At 38.6% G+C, this 16,202-nt stretch overlaps 2 protein-coding genes across 5 annotated transcripts in view; one reads left to right on the forward strand and one right to left on the reverse strand.

Moving 5' to 3' along the window:
* Smim18 (small integral membrane protein 18) overlaps positions 1-2,163 on the reverse strand; it is an 8,243-nt gene extending 6,080 nt beyond the window's left edge. For all 3 annotated transcript variants that reach the window (XM_008844948.2, XM_008844946.2, XM_008844947.2), the window contains exon 1: positions 2,078-2,163. The gene's annotated coding sequence lies outside the window, so the exon portion shown is untranslated. The remainder of the gene's footprint in view (positions 1-2,077) is intronic.
* Positions 1-16,202, forward strand: part of Gtf2e2 (general transcription factor IIE subunit 2) — a gene marked incomplete at its 3' end in the record, with an annotated part of 43,959 nt that overhangs the window by 24,627 nt on the left and 3,130 nt on the right. For both annotated transcript variants that reach the window (XM_008844950.2, XM_029569268.1), the window contains 2 exon segments: positions 7,056-7,147; positions 14,834-14,941. In XM_008844950.2, coding sequence (XP_008843172.2) covers positions 7,056-7,147; positions 14,834-14,941 — 200 coding nt within the window.

The raw sequence follows: 16,202 nt of genomic DNA on the forward strand, positions 1-16,202 counted from the left end.
TATTTATTATTTTTATTTTATGTGTATGAGTGTATTGTCTGCATGTATGTGAGTGTACCTGTGTTGTACAGTGCCGTGGAGGTCAGAAGAGGGCTTCGGATTCCCCTGGAACTGGAGTTAAGGATGGTTCAGAACCGCCATGTTAGTGCTGGGAATCGAACCTGGGTCTTCTGCAAGAGCAGTCAGTGCTCTTAATCACTGAGCCATCTCTCCAGCCCCTATACCTTAAATTTAATGTGCCGTATTCTTTCAAAGTATAGAAAAGCTCCAGTAATCTTTTTGTGATAAATTTGAGGTAAAGACTACATTTTATGGCGGTGGGTTATGTGCATTTAGACGCATGAAAAGAAGTACCGCAGTGGTTTCTGTTCAATACTATTACGTCAAGCAAATACTGTAAACATAAAAACAGCAAAAAATGAAAGGAAAATGAATCTTGTATTTTGTAAATCCTTCTCTTCCTGTATAATGTCATTATAGGAATGGGAATTTTTAAAGAAAAATAATTTTTAGTGTATGCTTTTTTTTAAGTTAAGTTTTGCTTTATTTGGTGTATTCCCTTTACCTATTTTTCCTTCCATTTCAAAAGGCCTCAATGTAATGTTGATGGGGATAGGACATATGGTTCTGGGACTTTGGGTGGTCAGATCAGAATACAATTACGCTTTTGTGGTATCTATAGTCAATACCATTGCATTTGATTCTGTAGTGCTTTTAACATATGCCTTTGAAATATGATTGGTTAATCATAAAAGCTTTTGAATATAGAGAAACTCATTCAATTCAAGCTCTGAAACTCTGAGATAGGGTATGCCTGTAAGATGATTTTGTGGAACAGTAATGAACCTCTGTTATGCTAATTATAGACATTATATGAAAATCTAGTCTGGTGTGAGTGTTAAAACCATGTGAAATTTTAAATGGTAAATTAACTGTTACTTAACAAGTTATTTTCATGTTATATAAGACTCTGGCTCCCATATTTTGTATAGCAAGCAAGATTAATTTCCAGATAATTAACCCCATTGTACTGAACCTGAGAGATCTAGTATCTTATTACTGCAACCTTTTTGATTTTGCAAGAGCTACTCTGTGTTACCTGAATGCTGACTAAGAAAGAGAAGGAACAGAAATGATGAAAAACAAAACACCAAAATCCTTTAAGAGTAAATATACTTAGGAACAAGATATTTAGCTTGGTATGTACAGTTTGTATCATGGCACTCTAGTGTCTACTAAATAATCATATTTTCATGCTCAAATTCTATAAAATTAGAAATCTAGTTGATTATTCTGAGCCCGCAAAATAATTTTACTGCCTAAAATTGCCATTCTTTCTTGACCAGCTATTCTTATGACATACTTTAAAGATGCAGTTTTATTTAATAATAACATGACTTGTAATTTATGGTAAGATAAATTTCACTGTGAGGAATTATTTTAATTAAGATGTTAGGAAAAATCTGAAGCTCTTTAAATTACCTCTTTACAGTATAGAATAGCTCATACAATGATACATTTCAAGATCTTAATTTTTATATAAAAATTAAAACTGGTAATTTCTTGGCAGTCTGCATCAGTACTCAAAGTCAGATAGAAGTAATTTGAATTTTCTCATCTTTGTTAAAATAAAAGCTTTCTGTGACTAACTCCTTATGTAATCAGAGAGCTTTAGTAAAGGACTAGCAATTTTTCTAGATTTCTCTTTAAGAACAATATTTTGTTAAGACAGACTGGACTGCTGAAATAACATTGCTCTGAGAAAATGAAATTAGCAAGGAACCAGTTTAACATGAAATGCTTTTGATTTACTTAAGGTCTAGATAGAGATCAGATTCATACAAAATGTAATGAATTTTCCATTAAGGCACAGATGGCAAGGATGCTTATCAAATAGCACAAGGCAGTCATTTTATTTTCGTAATAAAATCCTACCAAATAATGCAATGAATACATTGTGTTTTTGTGTGTGTCTTTAGTAGAAACAATGCTTTCATGGTTCATTTTCATGGTAAAATATTTTCCTACTGTTTCATAATGATATAGACTACAAAATAAAAAGAATAAATAAACCTACCTCTCGACTGGAAGGCTGCTGTTGAAGCAATGGTGTCGTCTGTTTGTAATGCAGTTTAGTGCAGCCAAGATGGAGCTGTGCTTCTATTGGTCAGACTCACAGTGCAGCTGACAGCTTCCTCTGTGTTCATTTGCATTAATTCCGGAATCCTGAAGAGCAAATCATTCATAAACCTGAATAGAGCTGCCTGAGGTATCAGCTACACCAGAATACCCCATTTCCTTTATTTTTTTTTTATCCTTAAACTAAATTTTTACATAGGAATTGGGAATTACTAGTGAATTCATGATTTCTTAGGTTTTTTTTTTTTTTTTTTTTTTTTTTTTAATAAAATTTCACTAGCGCTAGAATGCAATGTCTTGATAGGTGGTAGCCCAGGAAACAACCCAGGTTGACCAGTTTGATGTTTTCCCTCCAGGAAGTGTGCATAAAATCTCATAAATGAATTTTTAAACTTTTAATACTTGTTCCATATACAGACCTTGCTTTCTGGAATTATGGACATACAGTGCTTGTATTTGTGAGAAATTCTGAGGGAAAAGGTCTGGCTAGTTTAGGTGGGTGTTTTTTTTTTTTTTAATTTTTTTAAAAGATAAAGATAGCTTTCATGTTTTTGGCTAGGTCTAGTCTTATGAACTTGCAAATGCAAAGTCATTTCCAGCTAACTGTTCATTGTTGTTTTTAGTTATGGTGATAAGAGTTTGGTTTAAACATAGCAGAATCAACATTTTTAAATGAAAGGAATAGCTTGTTCCTTGCTACATAATAGACTTAAAAAAATAATAGATAAGTCATTGCATTAGCTCTGGGGCCATAAAGGAGTACATGGAAATATCCTCATTACATTAATCATTCAGTAGATATTTGACTGTTGACTGTGGTTGGCACAGCATTAAGTACTGGGAATGTTGTGGTAAGCAAAACTATGTGGTTCATAATTGATCCTTTGTTTGGTGTTTTTCCTTAAGATACTGTCATTTCTTTTAGTCTTCCCAGTTCTTTATCAGTAGTATAGGTAAACTTAACAGGGTTTTACTAAATTAAAGTGCTGGGTCTGGTGGTACAGGCCTTATCATCCTAGCTACTTAGGAGTCTGAGGCGGGAGGATCACAACTTCAAGACCAGTCTGAGTACTTTGTGAGACACTGTCTCAAATAAAAAGTAAAACTAAGAGGTGTGGCGTTATAGCTTAGTGGTAGAACGCTTGCTTAGCACTTTTGAGGTCCTAAATTAATGTACATTTATGGATGTCTTTGGACAACATGGCCTGTTTCCAGTGGAATAATCTGTGTGAAGGCTAGTTCACAGATCTTATACAAGGCAATATTACAATAATTGATTTAAATAATGCCTTGTTACTATCCTCAATAGTCTATAATTTTTTTGATTTATTTATTTTGGTCTTTTTGAGACAGGGTCTCCCTGTAGCCCCAACTGACCTGGAACTCCCAGAGAGCCTCCTACCTTTGCCTCCCGAGTGCTGAGACTAAAGGCGTGCACCACCATGCGCGGCTGATTTATTTTTATGTGTATGAGTGTTTTCTCTGAATGTATGTATGTACAGCATGTGCATACAAGTGCCAGAAGACAACGTCAGATCCCTTGGAACTAGAATTCACAGATGACTTGTTAACTGTTATGTGGGTGCTGGGAACTAAACCCTGATTCTCTGCAAGAGCAGTCTGTGCTCTTAACTGCTGAGCTGTCTCTTGATCCTCTAACCTCAATATTCTCATATTTAAAAGAGGACAATTAAGTCTAGGGAGGTATATTAGTTGGTAAAGTGCTTACTTTGCAAGCATAAGAACTTGAGTTCAGATTCCCATCACGCATGTAAAAACTTGGCACAGTGAGTTCAGATTCCCATCACCCATGTAAAAACTTGGCACAGGAGCATGCACCTATAATCCCAGTATTGGAGAGGCAGAAACAAGGAGGACCCTGGGGCTTGCTGGCCAGCTAGTCTAGCCAATTGATGAGCTTCAGGTTCAATGAGAGACCTGGCTCAGAAAAAATAAAATGGAGAAGCAATTGAGGAAGGTACCCAGGATCAGCCTCTGGCCTGTGTGGACTCACTATGTAGACCAGGCTGGCCTTGAATTCACAGAGATCGTCCTGCTCCTGCCTCCTGGCTAATAATCGCCTCTTAAATAGTATTTTTAGGGGCTGGAGAGATGGCTCAGAGGTTAAGAGCAATAGCTGCTCTTGCAGAGGACCTGGGTTCAGGTCCCAGCATGCACATGGCAGCTAACAGCCATCTGTAACTCCAGTTCCAGAGGATCTGACACCCTCTTCTTACCTCCATGGGTACTGCATGATACGGGTACACTTAGATATATGCAGACACTCACTCATACATGTGAACTAAAAATAATAAAATATTTTTTGTGTTTTGAACATCTTGGGAACAATGACACATGTGCAAACATTTAAGTGTTAGTAGCATTAAAAATGTCGGAAACAGGTTTTTTTTTTTTTTTTGTCTTTTTGAGACAGGGTCTCCTTGTAGCCCCAGCTGTCCTGGAACTCACTATGTAGACCAGGCTGGTCTTGAACTCACAAAGATCTGCCGGCTCTGCCTCCCAAGTGCTGGGATTAAAGGCATGTGTCACTATGCCTGGCTGAGGAAACAGCGTATTTTAAAACGAAATGGAGATCTTCTTTAAAGGGTAAAAACTCTTTCAATTTTATATCTTACAGGGTTTTTACTGAGTTCAGTATTATATAACTGTTAATTCAACTGTGAACCTAAAAATTTACAGCCACTGTTGAAAGAGATGTATCCTTGCTCTGGAGTGTGTTACTGCATATGTTAAAGCTATAATGAAATGCTTCTTCTAATCATATAGTTATTAAAAATTAAAGAAAATATATACATATGTATAAGGATAGATATGACAGATGGAATGAGTATCAAAAAGTTTAACAGGTTTAGAGTCTGGAGAGATGGCTCAGTGGTTAAGAGCACTGACTGCTCTTGCAGAGGACAGTAACTGACTGTGATTAGTAATAATCAGATATATAGAGATTAGAAATGCATGTACATCTTAGCGTTAATTGCATTGAAAATGAATTTTTCTGTATGAAACCGTATTTTAGTAAGGAAATGGAGATCTTTTTTAAAAGTTAAAACCTCATTTAATTTTATGTCTTATAGAGTTTATACTGAGTACAATATTGTATAACTGTATTAATTCAACTGTAAACCTAGAAATTTACAGGCAATTTTGAAAGAGCTGCATCTTAGCTCTGGAAATCGTTATTGAACATGTCAATGCTCTTGTAATGAAATGCTTCTTCTAATTATGTGGTTATTAAATAAATAATTAAAATATTTCATAATTGAAGCAATAAATGTGTTATCCTCATCGAAACAGGGTTTCTTGTAGCTCAGGCTAGCCTTAGACTTGCTAGATAGCTGAGAATAACTGTGAACTTAAAAAAACATTATTTTCCCACTTTTTAAAGTTACGTATATATGCATGTTTGTGTGTGTATATAAATGTATAACATGTATGGGCAGGCGTGTGGGGATGCCTGAAGAGGGTGTTGGATCCCTTGGAGCAGCTGGAATTACAGGTGGTTGTTAAGGTACCTGTGTCGGTACTGAGAACTCAACTCCTGGTGCTCCATCATAGCCAATTTTTTATCCCCAGTCCCTTTTGTATTCCATCCTGTCCCTGTCTCCTCCAGCCCCCCAAACCTGCTCCCTCTGTTTTTTAAAATATACATTTTAAAATTTTATGTGTATGAGTGTAATGCCTACATGTAGATAGGTACATCTGTGTCATGGCAGTGCTGGTTGAGGTCAGAAGAGGGCATTGGATCCCCTGAAACTGGAGTTACAGATAATTGTTAGCTGCTTTGTGTTTGCTGGGAATAGAATCAGGGTTCTCTCCAACAGCAGGTCTTAACCACTGAGCCATCTCTCCAGCCCCCACCCCCCACTTTGTTGAGAGGTGAGAGGTCGCCTTGCTGTGTAGCCTGTGCCTGCCTGCAGCTTGCTGTGTGGTGGTTGCTGGCAGTTGAACTCACTGTGATCCTCCTGCCTCAGTCTCCCAAGTACTAAGATTGTAGACATGCCACCACTATTGGTTTTTGAAATATTATGTAAAAGCACATCAGGAAGGCATTCTTAATAATATTATTACTGGTTTTTGGAAATAGTAGACTTTAATGTGCCAGTTATTTTTAAAATTACAAACTGTTTCTAAGAGAGATTCCACATGAGGTTTCATTTTAGTATCAAAGGGAAAAAAAATTCAATAAAGACTTTCACTAACTAATCTCAAAGGAATATTATGCTGCCATATAGAAACTGTTGTTTTGGATCTCTGACAGTTGTTACATTTGACTTGTGGTTGTTCTAATGCAATCTTTTATTTAAATGGTTATTACCAAGCTGATGCCAGAGATAGTTCACCCCTCTTTTACTTAACCTCTCTCTTCGTGGATCAGCCACATGGGAACGTTATAATATCTGATCTGTTGTCTTGCTAATAGAATGTGTACTTCTTAAATGCTTTTCTAGTGGAGTGGGATGAAGATGCCTATAAAAGAACTGTATTTTGGAATAGGGCTGTAGCTCATTGTTAAGAGTGTTTGCCTTACATACACAAGGTCCTGACTGTAAACTTCAACATCTCACCTCCACAATAACTGTATTTTAGTGCTTTTAAATTATTTATATTTAGCCTGATGTAGTGGCACAACCCACCACATTGAAGGCTAAATTGGAGGATGGTGAGTTCAAGACTGGCTTGTACAACCTTCTCTCAAAAAAAAAAAAAAAGGGTGGATTGATAGTTTAATATAATACACACATGGTGATTTTGTGTTTTCTACCAAAACACAAAATTAGAATTAATCAGATGAAAAAATTCAAATGAATACTTTGAGTTAAAATCATTTTCTCTACTTAGGTCATAACAGCATATAATATGAAATGTTACAATAATTTTTTGAATTTCACTTTTAGATCATAGCAATGGATCATTTAACCTGAAAGCTCTGTCAGGAAGTTCTGGATACAAATTTGGTGTTCTTGCTAAGATTGTGAATTACATGAAAGTAAGTACTCAAAAATCATGTTTCATTTTTTGACAAGAGGAATTGGGAGATTTGGTTTTTCAGAAGTTAAATTTTTATATACACATGCCAAGATTTACCAGATTATGCATTTTCAGTATGTATAGATTATTATATGCTAATTATACCTCAGTAAACCCATAATATATTTAATGCTTAGAGCCTTTTACTCTCCATTAAATCACTTAAGTATATTTAGTTTACAGTGTAGTTAAGTATACAATTTAAGCCCACCATTTGACTTAAAAAAGAGTGTGCCCAGGTAGTAGATACATTACCTCTTGGTAAGTAATTATTGGCGAAACCAGTGGAGTATGTGAATGGTTTTTTAAGATACCATTGAAATGAGAAATAAAAGCTACATAGTTCAAGCAGATGATGTTGCCAGATTATCTCCTCAGAGGAGAAAATTAGAGAATTACTTAGGGTCTTAGGAAAACTTTGACTCACAAAAAGAACTTTTTTCTTGGTCTTTTTGAGACAAGGTCTCTCTGTAGCCTCAGCTGACCTGGAACTCACTATGTAGACCAGGATGGCCTGGAACTCATAGAGATCTGCCTGCTTCTGCCTCCTGAGTGCTGGGGGCATGTGCCACCACATGCCGGCACAAAAAGAATTATAATGTAATATTTAAGATATTTAGTATTGGGGCTGGAGAGATGGCTCAGCGGTTGAGAGCACCGACTGCTCTTGCAAAGGACCGGGGTTTGATCCCTAGCACCCACGTGGCAGCTAAGAATTGTCCTTAACTCCAGTTCCAGAAGAATCTGATGCCCTCTTCTGACCCCCGAAGCATTGCATGATGCAGGTACACTCATATACATGTAAACAATATACTCCTATACATAAAATCATAAAAATAAATATTTTTAAAAATTTAGTATTAAAGAACTCTATATATTTTATATATATAATATATACATATATATATATATATATATATGTGTATGTTTTGCCTTTAAGTGCACCATGTGTGTGCTGGTGCCTGCAGAGGCCAGAAGAGGGTGTCAGATCCCTCAAACTGAAGTTACACATACTTGTTAGCTGCCATGTGTATGCTTGAACCAAACCTGGGGCCTCTAGAAGAGCAGCCAGTACCTTTAACCTCTGAGTCATCTCTATAGTCCCCTAGTATTTAGTATTTTTTGAACACTTTGAGTTTTAATGCAGGCTTTGAATCTTTTTTTCCCAACACCCATGCAACACACTGAATCCTATCCTCATCCCTTAAGAGTTTGAGTCTTGCTAGGTGTGGTAGCATACACCTTTACCCCAGCACTTGGGAGGCAGAAGCAGGTAGATCTCTGAATTCAAGGCCATCCTGGTTTACATAGCAAGTTTTTTCTTGTTAACAAAGGTAAAATGAAAAAAGGAAGTTTGAATCTTTATTTCTGAAGTGAGATTTCACTTACAGCTAAGTTGGCTAAGTGATTTCAGATTTACTACTACTTCTGCCAAACTCTTATTTACCTACCAGGGTGAATTTCTTGAAAAAGTCAAAGGACTATATTTGCTAATATTTTAGTCTCACCCATCTGTTGCTTAAAATAGAAATGCAATTTTTAGAATATATTTTTAAATTTTATTGTGTACATTCATGATGTGTGTGGGGGCTTATGCATTGGAGTGTGTGTGTATGGAGGGTGGAAGACAACCTTCCAGAGTCAGTTGGTTCTCTCCTTCCACCTTTGTGTGCATTCCAGGGATTGAACTCAGGTTGCCAGGCTTGCAGGCCAAATGCATTGACCTGTTGAGTCATCTCACTGGTCCATAAATCAGGTTTTTAACTATGCTAGTGCTTGTGTTTGTATGTGTCTCTGTGTGGTATGTCTTGTGAGTACTGGTGCCCTTGGAGTTCTTAAAAGAACATTAAGAGATAGCCTGTCTGACTGTGTCTGAATTCTGTAATTTTACTTTTAGTAGAAGCATGTTAGTTTATGATTTCCCCAGAATCAAATGATACACATATATTCACCATTCATTCATTCTGTCCATCCCATGTCCCATGTGGTAAACAAATATCAAAATGTATGTATGAGGATGGAGAGCTGTCTCAGCAGTTAAGGGTGTGTACTGCTCTTGCGATGACCTGAGCTTAGTTCCCAGTACTGACACTTGGTAGCTCACAACCACCTGAAACTCCAATTCCTGGGGTATCTGAGGGTTCTGACCTCCAAGAGCCCCACCTCTGAACTCCAAGGGCACCAGCACTCATAAGACATACCACACAGAGACACATACAAACACATGGTTAAAAAATAAATAGGCTGGGTATGGTGGCGCGCGCCTTTAATACCAGCACTTGGGAGGCAGAGGCAGGCGGATCTCTGTGAATTAAAGGCCAGCCTGGTCTACATAGTGAGTTTCAGGACAGCTGGGGCTACCTGGAGACCCTGTCTCAAAAAGACCCCCCCCCAAAAAAAAAGTAATGAAATAAGGCCAGTTATGGTGGTATATGCCTATAATCACAGCACTTGGGAGGCAGAGGCAGGTGGATCTCTGAGATTGAGGCTAGCCTGGTCTACATAAGCAAGTCCCAGGGCAGCTGGAGCTATAGGGAGACCGTTTCTCAAAAAAATAAGAAAAAAAAAAATCTCTTATATTTAAATTATTTATAGTACCCATAGTGGAATAACCGAAAGGATTTTTATCCTTTTAGCACTGTCAGTCGAAGAACTACCAGTGTTTTGTCTATACTGCTCCATTAACGCAGTCTTCACTTACCTAGATGACTAAATTTGTTATTTACCTGGAACAATGGTCTTGATAGTTTATCTCAAATATTCCCTAAAGCAGTTTTGGAAAACTGAATATCCTTTTGCACATATTGAAATTGATAAGTGCAATATTTTAGCAAAATTGAAAATAGGGTTATTATTTAGTTGAAAGTTTAAATGGCAAACAAAAATACTTTCTGGTATAGTATAATATTTCGATAAAACACATTACTCTTAAATTTATCTAATGGAACCTTAATGTTACTATGAATGTGAAAACATGAAAATAAATTGTAATGGTTGGATATTTTAACTGATTTTTCTTTGAACTTTTTTTTTTTTGTCTTTTTGAGACAGGGTCTTCCTGTAGCCCCAGCTGTCCTGGAACTCACTATGTGGACCAGGCTGGCCTTGAACCCACAGAGATCTGCCTGCCTCTGCCTCCCAAGTGCTGGGATTAAAGGCATGTGCCACCATGCCTGGCTTCTTTCAACTTTTGTGTCCCTTCTGTTTCTCTCCTTGGATTTTACCCTAATGTTAAGTATTTTCCTCCTTAAAATCTTTACTTGTGGGGTTGGAGATGACTCGGCAATTAAGAGCACTGACTGCTCTTGCAGCAGACTGGAGTTGGGTCCCAGCACCCACATGGTGGCTAACAACTGTCTGTAATTCCAGTTCCAGGGGATCCAACAGCCTCCTCTGATCTCCATGGGCATTGCACAACACAGATGCACTTAACTACATGAAGGCAATACATTCACACACATTAAAAATAAATAAAAATCTTTACTTGTTTAACTCTCAATCTTTTCCTTAATAACATAAATGAAGTTAAAAAACGTTTTCATATGATCACAAGGCTCTAAAGAGTAGTATCTTCTGCTTTGCGTTATTTTGCAATTATTAATATACAGTTGATTAGGATAACTAAATTCTACTTTGTTTGCAACAGTAATCCATCCTTCAAGGAAAAGTGGAACTGTCTCCTCTCTTTCAATAGTTTCTGTATCCAAAGGTGTTTGCTGCTTATCCATAAAATAAAATAGAATTTGGTGGCATGTCTGTTCCTGTTTTTACTTTGGTAGGTTTAAGTTCTGAGAAACGAATGTTCATGAAATGAAGTTAATTCTAATGGAAGTTTTGTGATAAGCAGTCTTTCAAGTCACATGCCAAAAACCACTTAGTGCTTTATTTGCAAGCACCCATCATTTGACACAGTTTTCTTGAAAGCAAAACAGTGGAAACTACCTAACTTTCCAAGGGATTTGTTATCTGATCCTTAACCATTTACTTTCGTACCCTTTGCAGAGTATATCAAAAAGGCAGGAGCTGGAGCTCTATAATTCAGTGATAGAGTACTTTCCTATCATGTGTAAAGCCTTGGGTTCTATTCCTAGCACTGCCCCTATCTATCCCTAGACAAAAAATTAAAAAAGACTAGGTGTGTTATCCTTCTGCCTTTGTCATTGTACTATACGGGAGACTGAAACAGGAGGATCATCTACAAATCCAGGGCCATCCAGGGCTCCAGGATGTGGTAGAGGACAGCTTGCCAGAGTTGGTTCTTTCCTTCCACCGTGTGGGTTCTGAGGTTCTAACTCAGGTCTTTAGGTTTGGCAGTAAACACCTTTACCTGCTAAGCCATGTTGCTGGTCTAAGCAGTATTTGTTTTTTTTTAAATATTTTATTACTATATTATTTTGGTCTTTTTGAGGCAGTCTCCTTATAGCCCCAGCTGGCCTGGAACTCACTATGTAGACCAGGCTAGCCTTGAACTCACAGAGATCCACCTGCCTCTGCCTCCCAAGTGCTGGGATTAAAGGCGTGAGCTACCACGCCTGGCGTGTTTTTTATTTTTATTTTATGTGTATGAGTGTATTGTCTGCATGTAAGTGCACCTGTGTTGTGCACTGCCTGAGGAGTCAGAAGAGGGTGTTAAGATCCCCTGAAACTGGCATTACGAATGGTTGTTAAGCTGCCATGTGGGTGCTGGGAGTTGAACCCTGGTCCTCTGCAAGAGCAGCCAGTGTTCTTAGCTGCTGAGCCATCTCTCCAGCCCCAAGGTTCCCCCCCCAAGGTTTTTATCTATAGGTTTTATGTAGAATAATTTGAGCAGCTTGGTAGTCCTGGAAAATACTTTTGTTATTCAGAGGAAATGGCTTGCCAGTGCTTTTGCTCTTAATATTTTTTTTGAACATTTTTATTTTTTATGTATATGAGTATTTTGCCTAAATGTATGTAAATGTACCCATGTTGCCCACAGAGGCCATCAGATTCCCTGGAACTGGAATCATGGATGGTTGTTAGCCGATATGTGGGTGTTGGAAAATGAACTTGGGTCTCTGCAGAGTAGCAGCCAGAGCTTTTAATCACTGTGCCAGCTCTCCAGCCTCTGCTTTAGCGCCATGCTTTTTCATCAAGCTAATACATATTCAGAGGATGAGATTAGAGAATTGCTGAAGAGAATTATATTTAAAGTTTTGGAAAAAAAATTTTTACCATCAGATTAAACAACAAAGAAAATCAGTGTTCTATGGTTGGTTTGTTTTGACACGTGATCTCACTCTAGCCCCAGCTGACTTGGAACTCTATGTAATCCAGACTGGCCTCAATCACACAGAACTCCATCTGCCTCCTGAGTGCTAGAACTAAAGGGATGTGCCACCATGCCCAGCCCTTAGAATAAGTATGTTTTCTTTCTTTTTTTTTTTTGGAGATAGGGTCTCCCTGTAGCCCCAGCTGTCCTGGAACTCACTATGTAGACCAGGCTGGCCTTGAACTCACAGAGATCCGCCTGCCTCTGCCTCCTGAGTGCTGGGATTAAAGGCATGTGTCACCACGCCCAGCAGAATAAGTATGTTTTCAAAGTACTTCAAATTACTTTGAAGATTCCCTTATGAAGGATCCCCTTCTCCAGGAGATTCTGCCTTGCACCCTTCTTAGAGACCTCTGTGCCGAGTTTTAGCTACTCGATTCTGCTTTCTCATTCTAGTCAGTGTTGGATATGTTGCCCATGCCCAGCTCTTCTCTTTTTTTTTTCTTTCTATGTTTGTGTGTGTCTCCCTGCCCTAGTTCTGGGGATTAAACAGAGAGCCTCTTGCATGCTAGGCAAGCACTCCACAGACTGAGCTATATATCTCTAGAAACTTTTTACCTTTTATTTTGAGTCAAGGTTTTGATAATTGTCCAAACTGGCCTTGAACTCACTTTGTAACCTAGGCAGGCCTGGAACTGGTGATGCTTTTGCCTTAGTTTCCCCAAGTACCTGGGATTTCAGGTTTGTGTTTCTAGGCCTGGCTTAAATAAGTCTTTTTGAGAAATAATTTACCTTAAATTTTATAGATACATGATTAATTTGGCTCCTGTATTGAGAGCTTGTAAAAGACGGAAGTTTATTTTGTTGTTCTTTTGAGACAGGGTCTTCCAGTACCCTGGGCTGGCCTGGAACTTGCTATGTATACCAAGCTTGCCTTGAACTCACAAAGGTCTGCTTGCCTCTGCCTTCCAAGTGCTGTAACTAAAGGCATGTGCCACCACACCTGGTCGACATAAGTATTTCATTGCATTACATTATATTACCTCTGCACTTATAGCACATGGTAGTCAGTATTAAATATTCGAACAAATGACCAGCACGTACTCAGTAAGTGTTTTTTGTGTGTAATGTGTTATGCTTTTAAAAATCTACTTCCCAAACATTCTAGTTTTGAGAAGTTTATAATTCTAGTTTACTGGGCCAGACTGAAGCTCATAGAGGTTCTGTAACCTGCCTGAACCTAGAGCTAGGATATTTACAAAGTAATTTTGTTTTGAATCAGTAATATATATCTTAGTATAAAAAATAACATGAGCCGGGCATGGTGGCACATGCCTTTAATCCCAGCACTTGGGAGGCAGAGGCAGGTGGATCTCTGTGAGTTCAAGCCCAGCCTGGTCTACATAGTGAGTTCCAGGCCAGCTAGGGCTACAGAGAGACCTTGTCTTTTTTTAAAAAAAAAAAAAAAGGTAACGTATAAAATGGTTTAAACATGTCGTTCTCACTGCTAATCACTGCAGAGCATTGGTGATTTCGTTGGTATCATTGCGGTCCAACCAGGCTTTTTTACCACAGTGGAGGACACTAGAGGCAAGCCTCTTCTGAGATGTGAGCATACTCATGGCAGTGGTCCAGCAGTGACAGGGCCATATATAGAACTAAAGAAAACTTCTCTATAGTAATATTTATGTGCTGTAGCCTAATTTGTTGTTACTGATGACTACGTGGGTTTCTCTTTCACAAAAGTGCTGCAGTGATCTTTTCATCACTTTTCTGTGTTGGTCTATCTGTAGAATAAGTTCCCAGAGATGTGATTGCTAGGTTAGACTACATTTTGTCTTCCCTAAGGATTATACCACTTTATATTCTGAGACTAGCAGTCTGAAAAGGCCTGTTTCCATATATCCTCACCAATAGATGTCAGCATTTTTCTGATCTGATATGTGAGAAGCATCTTGGTGGAAGTTGGGTGTCTTTTCATGTTGCAGGCCATTTGGATTTCTTTTTGCGTTTCCCTGCAAGTTCTTTTTTTTTACTGGCTTAACTAGAAAACTTAGTTCTTTGGTTCTTCTCTCTTTCTTTCTCCTTCCTCCTCCCCCTCCTCCTTTTTACTCTTTCTCCTTCCTTTTCCTCCTCTTCCTTTCTCATTTTCCTCTGTGTAGCTTAGGTTGACCTTGAACTCACTTTGTAGCTGAGATTGGGCTTGAACTCACTATGTAATCCATGCTGGTTCTGAACTCGTGGATTCTCCTGCCACAGCCTCCCACAGCTGGGGTTATGCTTGTGTCTTAACACTCCTGACTTAAGGTTAGTATGTGTTCTACATTCCTCAAATGATTGATTTAGTGTATAATGTTGACTTAGTGCACTTAACATCTGAAAGTTTTGTTTAATGATACTGTCTTCCCTCAATAGACACGGCATCAGCGAGGCGATACACATCCTCTAACTTTAGAAGAAATTTTGGATGAAACACAACATTTAGATATCGGACTCAAGCAGAAACAATGGCTAATGACTGAGGTAAGAATCAGCTTAAAATATTGAAAAAAGTGGTTAATGATGAAAAAATATTTGTTACACTAAGTAAAGTTGGTTCTTTTTTTTCTTTTTTTGTGGTGTTAGAGATACAACCCATGGCCTTGGCCTTGAACATGGTAGGCAAACATTCTACCACTGATTAAGCGCCCTACCATTGCTTCATCCCCAAGCTCAGAGCCCTCCCACCTTGGCTTCCCAAGTGGTGGGGTGCTTTTAATAAATACTGTAATCTGATAATACTTTTTTTCTTTTTTTTGTTTTTTGATGGAGTTTTTGTTGTTACTTTTTGTTGTTGTTGTTGGGTTTTGTTTTTTTGTTGTTGTTTTGTTTTGTTTTTGGTCTTTTTGAGACAGGGTCTCCCTGTAGCCCCAGCTGGCCTGGAACTCACTATGTAGACCAGGCTGGCCTTGAACGCACAGAGATCTGCCTGCCTCTGCCTCCCGAGTGCTGGCATGTGCCACCACGCCCGGCGTGTTTTTGTCTTTTTGAGACAGGGTCTCCCTATAGCCCCAGCTGGCCTGGAATTTGTCATGTAGATCAAGCTGGCCTCAATCTCACAGAGATCCACCTGCCTCTGCCTCCTGAGTGCTGGGACTCAAGGGGTGAGCCACCATTCCCAGCTTTTACTTTTTCTTAAAAGAACTATCATAGGGGCTGGAGAGATGACTCAGTGGTTAAGAGCACACAGAAGACCGGGGTTCAAATCCCAGCACCCACATGCAGCTAATAACTGTCTGTAACTCCAGTCCCAGGGGATCTGACAGCCTCTTCTGACCTCCTCGGGCATTGCATGACATGGGTGTACTTACCTACACGCAGGCAATGCACACATACACATAAAATAAAAACAATGAAAAAAACCTGTCATAATCTGTTTTTAAAATATATACATTTCTAGCTGGGCATGGTGGTGCAAGCCTTTAGTCCCAGCACTCAGGAGGCAGAGACAGTTGGATCTCTGTGAGTTCAAAGCCAGCCTGGTCTACATAGTGAGTTCCAGGACAGCTGGGGCTACAGGGTGACCCTGTCTCAAAAAGACATATGTATACACACACACACACACACACACACACAAACACACACACATTTCTGTAAATTGTTGGTTTTCACATTTTATTTATTTTAATTTTATGTGTATGAGTGTTTTACCTGCATGTATGTAAGTGCGCCCATGTTGTGCAATGCCCACAGAAGTCAGAAGACTGCTTCAGATCCCCTGGAATTGGAGTTATAGATAGCTGTT

Source organism: Nannospalax galili, unplaced genomic scaffold (assembly GCF_000622305.1).
Source record: "Nannospalax galili isolate Female #2095 unplaced genomic scaffold, S.galili_v1.0 scaffold680, whole genome shotgun sequence".
Taxonomy (NCBI): Eukaryota; Metazoa; Chordata; class Mammalia; order Rodentia; family Spalacidae; genus Nannospalax; species Nannospalax galili.